The 14,084-nt window shown below is 46.0% G+C and overlaps 1 protein-coding gene and 1 long non-coding RNA gene across 6 annotated transcripts in view; one reads left to right on the forward strand and one right to left on the reverse strand.

Moving 5' to 3' along the window:
* LOC131485540 (uncharacterized) overlaps nucleotides 1-4,778 on the reverse strand; it is a 28,534-nt gene extending 23,756 nt beyond the window's left edge. Inside the window, exons 1-2 of the long non-coding RNA XR_009248899.1 lie at nucleotides 4,508-4,778; nucleotides 75-2,505 (exon numbers count right to left, since the gene is read on the reverse strand). This is a non-coding gene — a long non-coding RNA (uncharacterized LOC131485540). The remainder of the gene's footprint in view (nucleotides 1-74; nucleotides 2,506-4,507) is intronic.
* A 154-nt stretch (nucleotides 4,779-4,932) lies between these two features.
* On the forward strand, nucleotides 4,933-12,507 carry LOC131485537 (signal-regulatory protein delta-like). Of its 5 annotated transcripts, none has more exons than XM_058685127.1 (5): nucleotides 4,933-5,268; nucleotides 5,661-5,797; nucleotides 9,371-9,718; nucleotides 11,903-11,992; nucleotides 12,217-12,507. In XM_058685127.1, the coding sequence occupies exons 2-5, from the start codon at nucleotides 5,725-5,727 to the stop codon at nucleotides 12,300-12,302; spliced, it is 597 nt and encodes a 198-aa protein (XP_058541110.1). In that variant the 5' UTR covers nucleotides 4,933-5,268; nucleotides 5,661-5,724; the 3' UTR covers nucleotides 12,303-12,507. The 5 variants fall into 5 exon arrangements, with proteins under 5 accessions (XP_058541110.1, XP_058541107.1, XP_058541106.1 ...); XM_058685124.1 differs by having other exon boundaries at nucleotides 4,936-5,268; nucleotides 5,641-5,797; nucleotides 11,642-11,992; XM_058685123.1 differs by having other exon boundaries at nucleotides 4,937-5,268; nucleotides 11,642-11,992.
* Nucleotides 12,508-14,084: the final 1,577 nt, after the last annotated feature.

The following is a 14,084-nucleotide window of genomic DNA, read 5'->3' on the forward strand; positions in this document are numbered from 1 at the left end:
GCCCAGCCTAAGACAAGGAACAACTAGAAGCTTCCACAACCCTGCCCCACATGCCTGCTTCCCCAGAGACCCACCTGCCCACAGTTCCTGCTGCTCCTGTCCCAGTCCTTGATGCCCCAGAGCTGGTCTTCATAGCTGGTCCTGAGCAGGGGCCATGGGAACGTGCTCTGGAAACTGACAGATGGGTATCTTCCTAGAATGTGAGAAACAAGTCACGTGTACGTGTACCAGGCTATCTCTCATCCATTTCCTGGGGACCGTGGCCATTAAGTACACACTCAAGGCCGTGCTCTCATGGGCCATTCCTGCCAACCCCCAGACTCGCCAGCCTCAGTGAGGTTCTCCAATGCCTCCTGAATGCAAACGAATCCCATCCTGGGTGGAAAAGAGAAATGATTCTCCTTCCCCTTTGCCTACATGTCCTTCTACTCAAAGTAGAGAGAAGTTTCCTTCCTCTCCCTGTGACGAGGACACCAGCTCCCCACTCAGCTTCATCTTTCCTGATCGTGTATAGGTGCTGGCAGTCCAGAAACCTGGATCCTTCCCTGGTTTCCTTCTTTATACCCCGTGTTCAATTCTGCCTTCATAATGCTATGTCCAGTGGTGACATGGTAAATGTTCAACAATCCATGCTCAGAAAGAAAAAGAAGCCTGATTTGTAGTGCTTGTCCACTTCTGCGGTGACTACACTCCCAATGCGGCCAATTTCAAGCTGCCAACAGTGGAACAAGTAGCTTGCAAAATTCCTGGAAAGCTCTCAGGAGCGAGGGCAAGCCTCCTCCCGCCCACCAGGGAGCTCCACCCAGCACCTGCACACTGCTCGCTCCTGGGCTGCCCCCTGGTCCCGGCCACCAGCATCGCTTCCTGGACCATTGCCACGTCCCTAACAGACTCTCCGGGTTCCACCACAGTGATCCTATGGAAATGGAGGTCAAATTGTCTCCCTTCTGTGCACGGCTCAGTCTCTCCCCCTTTCAAGCTCTGCTGATATGTCCCTTTACGAGAAGCACCTTCCAAAAGCCACCCCATGTAAAATACCAATTCCACTCTCACTCTGTGTTTTCACAGCTCATACCCAAACTGAGCTGTTTCCCTAAAACTTACGATCAGCTGACATGATAAACAAGGCAGTGCTCGCTCTGCACGGTGATGCAGGACCCAAGCAATGACGGCACAGCAGAAACCACGCGAAGCGATCTCAATAATCACTGGGAAGCATAACAATTTTCTGTGCCCTTGAAAAACTTTTTTCAACACATTAGAAGCCCACCAACTGTCAGTTAGGAATGTATCGGGACATAAAAAAACAGTGAAACTATTATTCACCTGGTATACGGGCTTTTGAAATATTAGAAACGTTGAAAAGGGAAGAGTTTTATTTGTTTGCAAAGACTTATCAAGAGTAGTTTGCAGAGGGCCTGCCTTCCTCTGACGGCACAGTTTCCCATATAGAGCAAGCGTCTGGATTATTTCCCTCCTTTCTCACTTGGGATCAGCTTCCAACACTCCACCCTTGGCACTTCCGACGCTGTGAAATCTTTACAACATTAATGTGAATATTTGCTGGCATCACTTCGTCCGGGACATTGTCACCCTACCTTCCTCCCCCACTTTCCTCAGCGACGTGGTAAGTTTATCCTCACTCTCCTCCTCTGGCTGCATATCTGGATGCTTGGGAACAGTATCCCGGGCCGCATTCCCATGAGGGTCTCTGTGCCTTCATGAACCCCACTCCCATTGGGTTTGAACTTCCCCTCCAACCCTCTCGTTTCTCCACTGCACTGTCTGCCTTGGGCCCATTCCCTTTTTGCCATCACTCACTTTTGCACAATGTCACCCAGGTTCATCGCCGGGAGACCAGGAGACAACACGACCACCTGCTCTGCTGCTGTGGTAAACCGAGTGACAGAGTCACAGTGATCAACCCCTGTGGGCTTTGAAAGACGTGATGCTGACTTACCGTAATGTGCATCTGTTAGTTACGTAGGGACCTGCGGCTAAAGAAGACCCGGCGAGAACGTTTATACTTCATGCAATTGTCCGTGGTAAATTCCCTGGGGTAAATAAAACTGGAAGCGTGTGTCGAAGGACTGGCTGACATTTGTGCACATCGACACCATACGAAGCGAGAACTGCCTCCGTGTGTTCGTCTCTTCCGCAAGGAGGACGTCGTCTCTGACAGAGAAGGGCCTCCGTGTCCTCAGTTCCCAGAACAATGACCGCCACGTCTTAAGCCATCGCATTACAAAATAAATAAATTAGTGACTACTTCACGGAGGACCTCACTTTCTACTAGATGTCAGATTTTAAAATGAAATTGTTCTTTATTGAATCAGCTGGTGCACGTATCCAAAACCATTCTGTTAAACGCTGCTCTGTCTTCTTTGTGTTTTAATATTATATCATAACATCCTCCAGGAGGCAAGCGAGCGGATTTTCAGGAAACAAAACAGTAAAGCACAGGAACCACCGGGAAGAGCCCCCAGGGGCCAAAGCTGCAAGAGTCTGAGCAAAAAATAAGTAAAGTCGTACCTGGTTCCGGTGTGGCCTGAATGTTGGTGTCCCCATAAAATTCGCGTGTTAGAATCCCTCTGGTCCACGTGATGGTGTTAGAAGGTGGGGGGGGGGGGGGGGGGCCTCTTGAAAGTGAGTAGGTCATGAGTGTTCCACCCTCATGAATGGGATCAGTCTTATAAAAGAGACCCCCCCCCGCCCCGCCCCAGAGCTCCCGAGACCCTTCTTCCCTGTGAGGCCACAATGAGAAATTCTATAGCGGTCCCTCTCCCAATCATGCTGATCTCAGACTCCAGCCTCCACAAGCGTGAGCGAGATGTTTCTTTTGTTCAGCAGCCACCCAGGCTGGGATGTTTTGCTACAGCTGCCTCAATAGACTATGACTGATAAGGCCAATGTAAAATAAATATCAATGAGTCCATATTGATATAAACAAATAACCGCACACACTAATAAATGGAGGGAAAGAAAACATATCCTGGGCAGAAAAGTCCCAGATAATTTACAAAGATACTTCACTCTAGGGTGAGAAAGCCTAACTCCCCATTCCTGAAGTGTGGGCTGTTTGTGGTGACTCCCTTCCAAAGAGGACAGAATGGAAGGAGGAAAAAGGAGTAACTACAGTGGAAACAGTTGACAAAGTTCAGTCAGGTGATCACGATCTCCCCAACAGTCATACACCATTGGTGACACTGTGCACCCTGGATGTAATGTGATGAAAATGGCATTTTTCTTCTGTGACCTTCCTCCCCAAACCCATCACCCCCGGCTGATTATGAGAAAAGTATCGGACAAACGGCAAAGAGGGACATTCCCGAGCGGCGCTCCTAAAAACTGTCAGACCATCATGAACAAGCAAAGTCTAAGAGGCGGTCCCAGCTAAGAGGAGCCTAAAAAGACATGACAAGACAGTGTAATGTGGGATGCTGCATGGATACATGGTTAAAAACTAAGGAAATCTCCTCTGGACTGAATGTCTGTGTGTCTCCAAAGTTCACGTGTTGACATTTAATCCCCAGTGCGATTGGATACGGAGGTGGGTCTTTGAAAAGTTAATTGGGTCCTGAGTGTAGAGTCCTCATGAATGAGATCGGTGCCCTTATGAAAAATACCAGATGGACAGCTCCCCCGGTGCACCCTGTGAGAATACAAGTAGTGGGCACTCTACAAACGGAAAGAGTGTTCTACAAACGTAAAGAGTGTTCTAATCACAGCATAATATCCTAGCACCCTGATCTCAACTTCCAGCCTCCAGAATTGTGAGAAATAATTTCCTGTTATTCAAGGCATCCAGTTTATGGCGTTTTCTTATAGTGGCCCAAGCTAAGGCAAAATCTAAATAAACTATGGACTTTCTTTAATAATAACGTACCAATATTGGGGTTCATTAATTTTAACGTATCCACCACACTACTGTGAGAAGTGAATAAGGGGGAAACGGTGGGCAGCTGTGCCTGGAAACGCTGTATGATTGTCACAAGTTTCTCCAAATTTCAAAACTGAAGTCCATTAAAAAAAAAAAATCCCAAGGGGCACCTGGGTGGCTCAGTCGGCTGGGTGTCCGACTTCGGCTCAGGTCACCATCTCACGGTGCGTGAGTTCGAGCCCCACCTGTGCTGACACCTCAGAGCCTGGAGCCTGCTTCGGATTCTGTGTCTCCCTCTCTCTCTGCACCTGGGCCCCCTTGTGCTCTGTCTCTGTCTCTGTCTCTCTCTCTTAAAAATAAAGAAACATTTAAAAAAAAAATCTCAACATCTTGTCTTCAACTTGATCTCTGCCTCTTGCAGGCCCTTGGGGGACACTGGAAAGATGTAAGGGGTGGGGAGATTTTTCATTCAGGCAAGAGATGATGATGGACATGGAGAAATAGATTCAACAGGTATTTAGGAGGTAAAACAGGGCCTGTAGCAGGCAGACAAGAGTGGACAAGTGAGGGTGTAGAACATGGGTCCCTTTTTGGTTTGACCAAATGGGTAGAGGATGTGCCACGTACCGAACAGGATGGAAGGGGATAAGAGAACACCCGAGTTGGGACTACGAACTCAGTTTTGAATCCTTGAGCTCTACAAATGAAAATTTCAACGTCAAAGGATGTATAGGTTGAGCCACCAAGAAGTGGATTCAGGATTGGGAGCTTGACTGCATCTGGTTGCAAATCCAGGGCTCTTGACCTTCAAGGCACTAAAAATCCCCATCTCTGAAGAGTTTAGAGTCTGCTGTAAAGTATGAAGTCCACCAGAGGTGAACAAAAGGGTAAGAGGCTGGAGACTGAAGGAAAGATCCCGTTAATCCCTCAGCAGGAACCGTGGATGGCCTCCCAGCATGGAATTCATCTTTCCAGAACAAGGTGACGCAATGGTGACATCACAAAGGGAGGGGGAGTCTTGTCATCTCATACAGGACGTTCAGCCCGCTCTGCATTCTCCTCTTGTTCTAACACCTCTCTTGGCCTTAACATCCTGTTAATCCCGAAGAGGAGGTGGGGCTCCCAAGGAAGCAGTAGTGAAATAGCGCTAGCCGTCAGCATGTGACTACGGATTCCTGGACATTAAAGGGTCAACGGCGGAGCGTGGGCTGAGAGTCCCTGGAGACAACCTGTGTGCTTGGGTAGAGCACAATCCAGTGGTGAGAGAGAAGGAAGCAAACGTGCTGGGTCTTCTCTTTCTGAGAGTGTTTCTTGTGTCCCTCCACTCCTTTCCTCCAGAACCGGCCCAAGACCCAACACAGACAGCAGGACAGCCCTCCGCTGCCCAGGTATGTGTCTAGGTGTGTTGCTTTCCCTCTTGCAGAGTATCGCCCCAGCCCATCTCCCCTGTGACTCCCTCCATCTTCTAAAGCACACATCTTCACAATCTCCAAAACTCTAACCTCTTTCCCACACCGTATCTCTGGGATCTGTAAACTGGCAGGTGGGCAGGTTGGCGAGAACCTCAGATGGGACGAGGCTCAGGATTGAGCACAAGCCTGTGGGTGTCAGGCCCTTAACTCTGGGAACCCCAAGCATTTCCAGCAGCAACTTCTCAGCTTACAGCCACCTTGTCTGTTCAGCTGATCATCTAAAAAGTGTTACAGTCCCATGGTCTTTCCTCTCATCACAATCCCCTTCCTCTGACATCATGGAAGCAGGGAGTGTCTTCTCTCCTCAGAGCACAGAGTCCCGGACCTCTCCAGGACAACACTCAAGACAGAGAGGCTCCAGGGGCCACGACAATGCCTGTCCTTTCCTCCCTACACTGCCCAACTCTGCCATCCCTGCTGCTGACTCTGCTTCTGGGATTCACAGGTGAGTGGGGCCTCGGGTGTGTTTTGTGGGGGGCTCCCCTATGCCTGTTTACTGTGTTCTCCTCACCTATTACCCTAGAATTTCTTGGGGGAGGGTTTTTCTGTCCCAGCCAGAATTTATAGAACTAGACTGGAATGGCTCCCAGCTTACAACATCTCCCAGTGGTCATGTCTGTTCCACACCCTTTTGTTCAGGTAATGGATACACCCCCCACGGTCACAGGGCTCAGCACAGCACACCTGAGAGTTCTCATCCCTTAGCCCCTAGGATCAGAGAACCTGAGTTTTACACTTATCACCCCTACACAGATGCTACCTCTCAATGGAAAAAAAAAAAAAAGTGTTGGAAAACATGAAATTATAAAGCAAGGAAAGAAAGCACAGTGCTTCCATCCAAAGATAATCACCTTTAAAATTTTGCAGAGGTGTGCGTGCTCATGGAATTTAGCCAGAAGTGGTCACTAGAGGTCTGTCTGGGTCACTGATGGAAGCTGAACGTTGCAGCGTCAACAACAGGACTGGGCAGGTCTCCTCTGCTTGCTGAAAAAGCCAAGCAAGCATGTGGAGTCTCTTCCCCAAGGCCATTGGTTCATCTTAGCAGAGGTTTCAGTCCCAGTGCCAGAGCACATGGCTTTAGAGGTGCACATCAGATGAAAGAGGAAGCCAAAACCATTATCTGAGTCTAAGGAAGAGGAAGAAAGCTTGGGTAGGAAAGAGTAATGTATAGGAGACACCCGGGCCCACTGGAGAATGTCAGCAAACATCTCAAGAGAAATTAACACCAATTTTGTACAACGTCTTCCAGAAAAAAGAAGAGGAGGAAACACTTCCCTACTCATTTGATGAGGTTATTATTATCTTGATAGCAAAACCGGATAGACTTTACATAAAATAGAAAACTACAGACCAATATCCCTCACGAATCTAAAGGCCAGATCCTCAACAAAGTGTCGGCATATAGAATTTCACAATGTGCAAAGTTATATGCCATGCGTAAGTAGGATTTATTCGAGGCATGCAAAGCTGCTTCAACTTTTGAAAATCAGTCATTGTAATCCATCAGATCAAAGGGTTAAGGGAGAAAAACTGCATAACGGTATCACCTGATGCAGAGGAAGCATTTGACAAATCCAAAATCCGTTCATGATGAAACCTCTCGGCAAGCCATAAATAGCAGGGAACTTCCTCTATGTGATAAAGAACATCTACAAAAAGTCTCACAGTTATCATTATACTTAATGGTGAAAGACACTCTATGTATTTCCTAAGACAAGGACTGAGGCAAGGGTGTCCATTCTCACAACTCTTGTTCAAAATAGTACTGGAAGCTGTAGCAGAAAGAGGGACAGGAAGAAAGGAAGGGAAGAGAAGGAAGGGAAAGGAAAAGAGTGTAAATTGAAAAGGAAAGAATAAAACCTCCTTGTTTACAGATGACATGATTGTCTACATAGAAAATCCCAAAAGGATCTCCTAAAAAAAAATAAATAAAACAGCAAAAAACTCAGGATAATAAACAAGTTCAACAAGGAAACGAGATCAACGCACAAAAGTCAGTGTATTTCCATAGACTAAAAACACACGTGACCATTTATATTAGCACCCAAAAAAGAGAAATACTTAGGTATAAATCTCATATAATATATACAAGATCTAGGGGCGTCTGGGTGACTCAGTTGGTTGGGCATCTGACTTCGGCTCAGGTCATGATCTCACAGCTTGTGAGTCCGGGCCCCACCTCAGGCCCTGTGCTGACAGCCCACAGCCTGGAGCCTGCTTCAGACTCTGTGTCTCCCTCTCTCTCTGCCCCTCCCCCGCTCATGCTCTGTCTCTCTCTCCTTCAAAACTAAACACTAAAAAAATTAAAATATATATATATACACACACAAGATCTATATAAAGAAAGCTAGAGAACTGAACAAAGCAATCAAGAAAAAACAGAGATACATTCCATGTTCATGGATAGGAAGACTCAATATTGCCAAGATGTCAGTTCTTCCCAATTTGATCTATGGATAAATGCAATTCCAATCAAAATACCAGCAAAGTACAGATATTGACAAACTGACTCTGAAGTGTATATGGAGAGGTTAAAGATCCAGAATAGCCAACTCAACATTGGAGAACAAGTCAGAGGACTGACACCATTTGACTACAAGATGTACTAGAAAGTTCCAGTAATAGAAACAGTGGCATTGGTGAGAGAATAGACACACAAATCAATGCAATAGAATAGGAAGTCCAGAAATAGACTCACATAAATACAGCCAACTGATCTTTTGGAAAGGAGCAAAGATAATCTTTTCAACAAATGTTGCTATAACAATTGGAGATCTGCACATCCACGTGCAAAAAAAAAAAAAAAAAAAATTCTAGACACAGACCTAACAGGCTTCATAAAAATAATGTAAAACACAAAACTATAAAATTCCTAGAAGATATCCTAGAAGAAAATCTAGATGATCTTTGATATGGAAATGACTTTCATTTATAAACAGAGTTCGTATTTTAAAGCAGTTTTAAGTTCACACCAAAATGGAGAAGAAGGGGCAGAGATTTCCCTTACTATTCCCTGCCCCCACACATCACAGCCTCCCCCATTATCAATATCCTCCACCAGAGTGGTGCGTATATTACAAACAATGAACCTACACTGATGTCATTAACACCCAAAGACCATAGCACACATTATGGTTCACTCTTAGTATTGTATAGTCTATGGGTTTGGACAAATGTATAGTGAGATCCGCCTTTGTAGTATTTTATGGAATAGTTTCGCTACCCTAAAAACCCTCTGTGCTCTGCCTATTTACCTCTTTCCACCCTAACCCCTGACAATCACTGATGTATTTACAGTCTCTATGGTTTGGCCTTTTCCAGAATGTCATACAGATGGAATCGTGTAGTATGCAGGCTTTTCCTGCATTAATGATAAGCTTTTAAGGTCCTTTCACATCTTTTCAGGGCTTGCTTGAAAGCTCATTTCTTTTTAGCACTGGATGATATTCCACTGTCTGGATGTACCACAATTTCCTTATCCATTCAACTACCGAAGGTCATCCTGGTTGCTTTCAAGCTTGGCAATTATAAATAAAGCTGCTATAAACTATGAGATGGAATCTGTTCCCGGCCTCACTCCTAACCTCTGGTAGCCTCAGATGGTCCTCAGAGGGTACATGGCATTCTCCCTGTGACTTCACACCATCTTCCCTCTGGGCATGACAGATAAGCTAAGCTGCACTTCAACTCCTGGATCACATGAGCTATGAAACCGTATGTATGTTCTTAAACCGCTAAGTTTGGGTCATTTGCTTTTCAGCAGGTTCCCTTGTTTATTAGAGCCTACTATGCTCCAGCCCATCCTCATATCGTGATGCAGAAAAGAAGGTATCTGCCCCCTTTCTGTGCATTGGTTCCCTTTCCCTCATCCCATATGGCAACCCAATTTGTAATTGTCATACTTTGGTGCCAGCTGAAAGAGTGTGTAATGAGACTCCACCTTGACCTAGAACCAGACACTCAGAACATCTTGGGCCAAGACAAAGAACACGAGAAATGATGCAAAGTTTCTTTCCAGGAACTGCAGGTGAAGAGTTCCAGGTGAACCAGCCTGAGGGTTCAGTGTCAGTCAGAGCTGGAGACATCGTTACACTGGCCTGCAACATGTCTGCTCACTCCCCAGCAGGGCCTGTCTTGTGGTTCAGGAAGAATGGGCCAGAACAACAATTAATCTACAGTTTCAATGGCAGCCACTTTCCCCGAGTAAACCAAGTGGAAAACACAGAGGTCAATCAAACAGACTATTCCATCCGCATCAGTGATGTGTCACCCAAGGACACGGGCACCTATTACTGTGTGAAGTTAACAATAGGGCATCCTGACATGGCGTACGTATCTGGTTCAGGCACCTACGTGTCTGTGAATGGTGAGTACAGGTCTGACGATTTCCATCCCCTTGGTTTGTAAAACTAAATTCTCCAAAATCTGAAACATGTACCAAATCATCACAACACACTGGATACTGTGTCCCTTCATCCACAAACAACCCTGCAGGCCGGGATTCTATACATGGCTCTTCTGTCAGTCTGGGACCCTGAGCCCACTATTGAATCAAGCCTTGTTACAGACCAGGTCCTTCTCTGATGACCCAACCACTAAAACCCGAACACAGAGATACTCCAAAATAAAAAGATGTTCAGTAGGTAAAATGCAACTACATGTGTGTACTTCATGGTCCAAAAACTTGGTAAAATGGGCCTAGAAGTCTGAGTGCCCTTTCTGAGGTTTAGGGACAAACTTGAGCTCAAGAATATGCATTGTGTCTCTTGTGGCCTATATCCTGACTCTAAGCATCAGTCCCAGACAGTTGCAGCCACATATTAGCTTCCGGATTTGGGTGGAATCTCAACCCAGTTGAAGTTTGCCCCAAGCCTAATATCTCCTGAGCCAAAACAAAGGTTCTGCCACAGCCAGGCAGAACCTCTACAAGCCTGCACAATTCCACTTGCCCATTTCTAACTGGAATGTCACTGGGGCCTGGTGGAAGGTTCCTGAGCAACCACCACAATGCAGTCAGGGACTTCATTCCCCATACAGGAAGCCCATGAGTGAGTGTGGTCTCCTACTGTGGCTTCTGGGGAACCTAGGGACCAATAGGAGTGTCCTTGTGTTGTCACCCACTCCCAGGTCTTGTTTGGAAAAGCTGTCCTGGAGGGGTTGACTCACTCTCCTCACACTTGATCCTTCCCTGGTCTGCCCTGGGCTACCCTCAGCTCTGCTGTTCTCTGATTCTCTGAGAACAACCAGTGTTTCCTGCTTCTTCCTACGCTCTGAGTTAATTCCATTAAATACAGTGAGATTAGGGTATCCATCTGTTCTGCTGGGAAAACCAGTCTTCCCCAGTCATGTTCTCCTCAAGTCCACCCACGTTCTAGGCCATCCAACTGGCCATGGAACATTTACACATTTCCCTCAAGCTAGAAAATGTGAGTGTAGGCAGCCTACCTGCCTTTCTCTCCCAGCCTCCCCAGCCAGGAGTTCCCTTGTCTCTCTAACCTGCACCTCACCCCATCAGTGACGTTGATGGTTTGCCAACCTGAAAGGAGAGATATTACCAGGACCTGACACAGCACGTGGTAGGGATGTTGGTGGCAGTGGGTGTCGGGGGTCAGTCGTGGACCCTTCAAAATTGACAAGGTCCCTTGAGGCTCTACTCTCTTTTGTTGGGAAGAGGAAACTGTCTCTCTTTCCTATCTTGAGAGATAAACAGAGGAACCACACCCTGCCTGCATGCACATATAGTAATCCTAAATGCCCCCCCCCAATTCTTTAGGTTTACTGTCTCTCAACTTCCCCTTTCTCCATACCTGTCAGCACTAATATCTCCACAAATTCCGTGGCTGCTCACCCTTCAGAAAAGAGATGAAGGTCAATCCCAAACTCACTGTAAGTATACGGTGGGCAGAGAGTACTTGGACCCATCTCCAAATGCACTGAGTGATCTTTGGCATTTAGATGGGGGAGGGACTAGTCTCTCTCCATGAACACTAACAATTCATAATCCCAGCCCTCTTCCTCCCTGTCTTCTTACCTTGGTTAGGGGCTGAGACGTGGAACTGGGGAGGTGACACATCTGATCCCCTGCACTGACCCCCCCCTCAGTCGGTGAGGTCAGGAGCTTCCACCACTTGCAGAGGCCCCTCTAAACTCAGCGTGTGCGTGCTCCCATGTGGCATTAAAAGAACTAAGTAATGAATTGAGGTCTGACCATGATCTGGATCCAAGTTCTCTCCCATCCTCTCTAGGTCAGAGCATGGGAAGTAAGAAATGATTTTGAGTTTCTTTGCAGGAGCCTCACATGAGCTATTCCAGGTGCAACAAGCTGAGATGACACAGACTGTATCGACCGGAGACACAGTCACCTTGAGTTGCAGGGTACCAGATTCGTTCCCCAAAGGACCTGTCTTATGGTTCAAGGGAACTGGGCCACACCGGGAATTAATCTACAATTTCAAAGGAGGCATCTTTCCCAGAGTAAAAGAAATCGGACGCACCACCAAAGCTGGCAACACAGACTTTTCCATCCACATCCGTGAAATCTCTCTTGCAGACGCCGGCACCTACTACTGCGTGAAGTTCAAGGAGGGGCAACCTGACCTGGAGTTCCAGTCAGGTCCAGGCACTGAGGTGTTTGTGACTAGTAAGTTTGTCTCTTCCTTCCCCTGTTATGGGCTGCTATCTCAGTTAACCGAGTCCTCTACTCATCGAACAACTAGATTATGCTAAATATTATTGAGCATGACTCCCTACCAGTGATTAACTCAAATATGAGACTGTCTTAAGCCAGTTTGTGTCCCTAAAAGAAAAGAACAGGCTTGCAGAGAAATCTGGGAAACTAATGCAATTCTCTCCCCTGTTGGCTAGGAACAAGCAGTCATATTGCCCCAGGTGCTCCTGAGAGACATCTTATGACCATGAGGGGAACCAAGTTGAGGAAAAATCTGCTCTAGAGAAGTGCAAAGATACAAAGAATGTGGGTTGACGACATTGCACCGCCATATTGTTCCTGGTTCCAACCGCACTTCTGGACCTCCAGTTATGGGAGAGAAAACATCTCCTTGTTAAGCCAGTTTGCTGAAAGTTACCACTGTCCTAAGGGATGCCAGGTGGTAAAGTTCCCACATCCACGGAGCACTAAAGTACGATTTCAAATCATGGTTTTTTTCTGTTCCTAAAGCCTTTTTAATTTTATTTTTCTATTTTGTGATAATCTCTGAACTCTGAGTAATACCCAGCCTGAGAAATGATTATATTGGTGATACTACAATACTACTATTTTGGGGGCATCTACTATATACCAAGGATCTACCTTTCCCATACTACTGTCTTCACCTACATAGCAACTTGAGTAGAAGAGGGATTGTCCTTTTTGTACTAATGTGAAAACTGGGGCTCAAGAGGAATCAGGGGTACAGAGAGTAGGAGAAAGAGGTGAGGTTGGTCTGGGCTCTCTCTCTTCACTTTACCTATTAGTGAAGAGCCTTTCCTTACAAGAAATAAGAACCCAAAATATTGGTTTAAAGTGATCCAGTAGCTGAGAAGGATTCTAGGTTCCTCCCGGCATCCAAGGCAGAGCTTTAGGACTAAGGACTCAGGGCCACCAAGACTCTTATTCTTTTAAATTCTCTCATCTCTATTCATCTCTGCCTGGCTTTGTCTCTCCTGATGTACACAGGCCTTATCTGTATAATGGAAAGGATAAGGGATAAGTATCTGTATAACGGAAGGGATAAGGGATAAATGTTGACATTCATTACATCATCTCAGTGGCCAGGATGGGAAGAGAGCTTCTTCTTCCCAGCTTCCACAAATGAATCCCAGAGAATCATTTGAAATTGCCTTTCCTGTGCCCTTCACTTACCCATTATTACAAAGGAAAGAAGGTGCTAGGTAGGGAATCCATCAACCCAACCCAATGAAATGAATGTCCAACAGACGACATGTGTCCCCACCAAGGTCCAAACCCGTCATGTAACATATTAACAAGTTGAGACCCAGAGATTGGGCTTGCCTAAAGTCACAACGGTTAACAGAACTCTGATCTCTTAGTCCCATAATCCTTGGGTTTATGACTTTATCTTCTTCCTAATAAGAAGACTCGAGTTAGAGTGGGGATGTGGATGTGCATAAAGATAATTTACCAAAAAAATACTGTGAATGAGTTCAATCTCCCTGTTAAAAGCCAGAGAGTCAGAAATGTATTAATTTATACCATTTCTACATAATAAATAAAAAGCATATATACATACAGTTTTGAAATACTGAGCTGAGTATAAGTTTGCTGTAGTTGTTATAACTAATTGTCACAAACTTCGGGGTTTAATACAGAAATAGTCCTATGTGAGTGGTATGACAGTGTGAGGAGCTCTGTGCCTCTACTCCCAGAAAAAAAATTTTGGTGAAAAGAAATTGTTTTTAATCATTTAAAGTAGTGACATCAGCAAGATGAGCAGACTAGGAAGTCCCCAAGCCTTCCTTTCCCAAGGAGACAACCAAACAACAACCCTCTATGGACCAGAATACCTTTTTAAGAATGTTAGAAATCAGCTGAGAAGCAGCAGCCCCCAGACCAATGGAAAACCAGGAAGGGATTCCAGTGAAAGCTGTAGTAAAGTTTGCGATGTTGTGGATACTCATACCCCACTCCCAACCTGGTATGGGGCACAGTTAAGGAGGAAACCTCCCATACATGTTTCACCCTCAGGATGGAAACAGAACAGATCATACATCAA

The sequence above is a fragment of the Neofelis nebulosa genome, chromosome 9 (assembly GCF_028018385.1).
Source record: "Neofelis nebulosa isolate mNeoNeb1 chromosome 9, mNeoNeb1.pri, whole genome shotgun sequence".
Classification (NCBI taxonomy): Eukaryota; Metazoa; Chordata; class Mammalia; order Carnivora; family Felidae; genus Neofelis; species Neofelis nebulosa.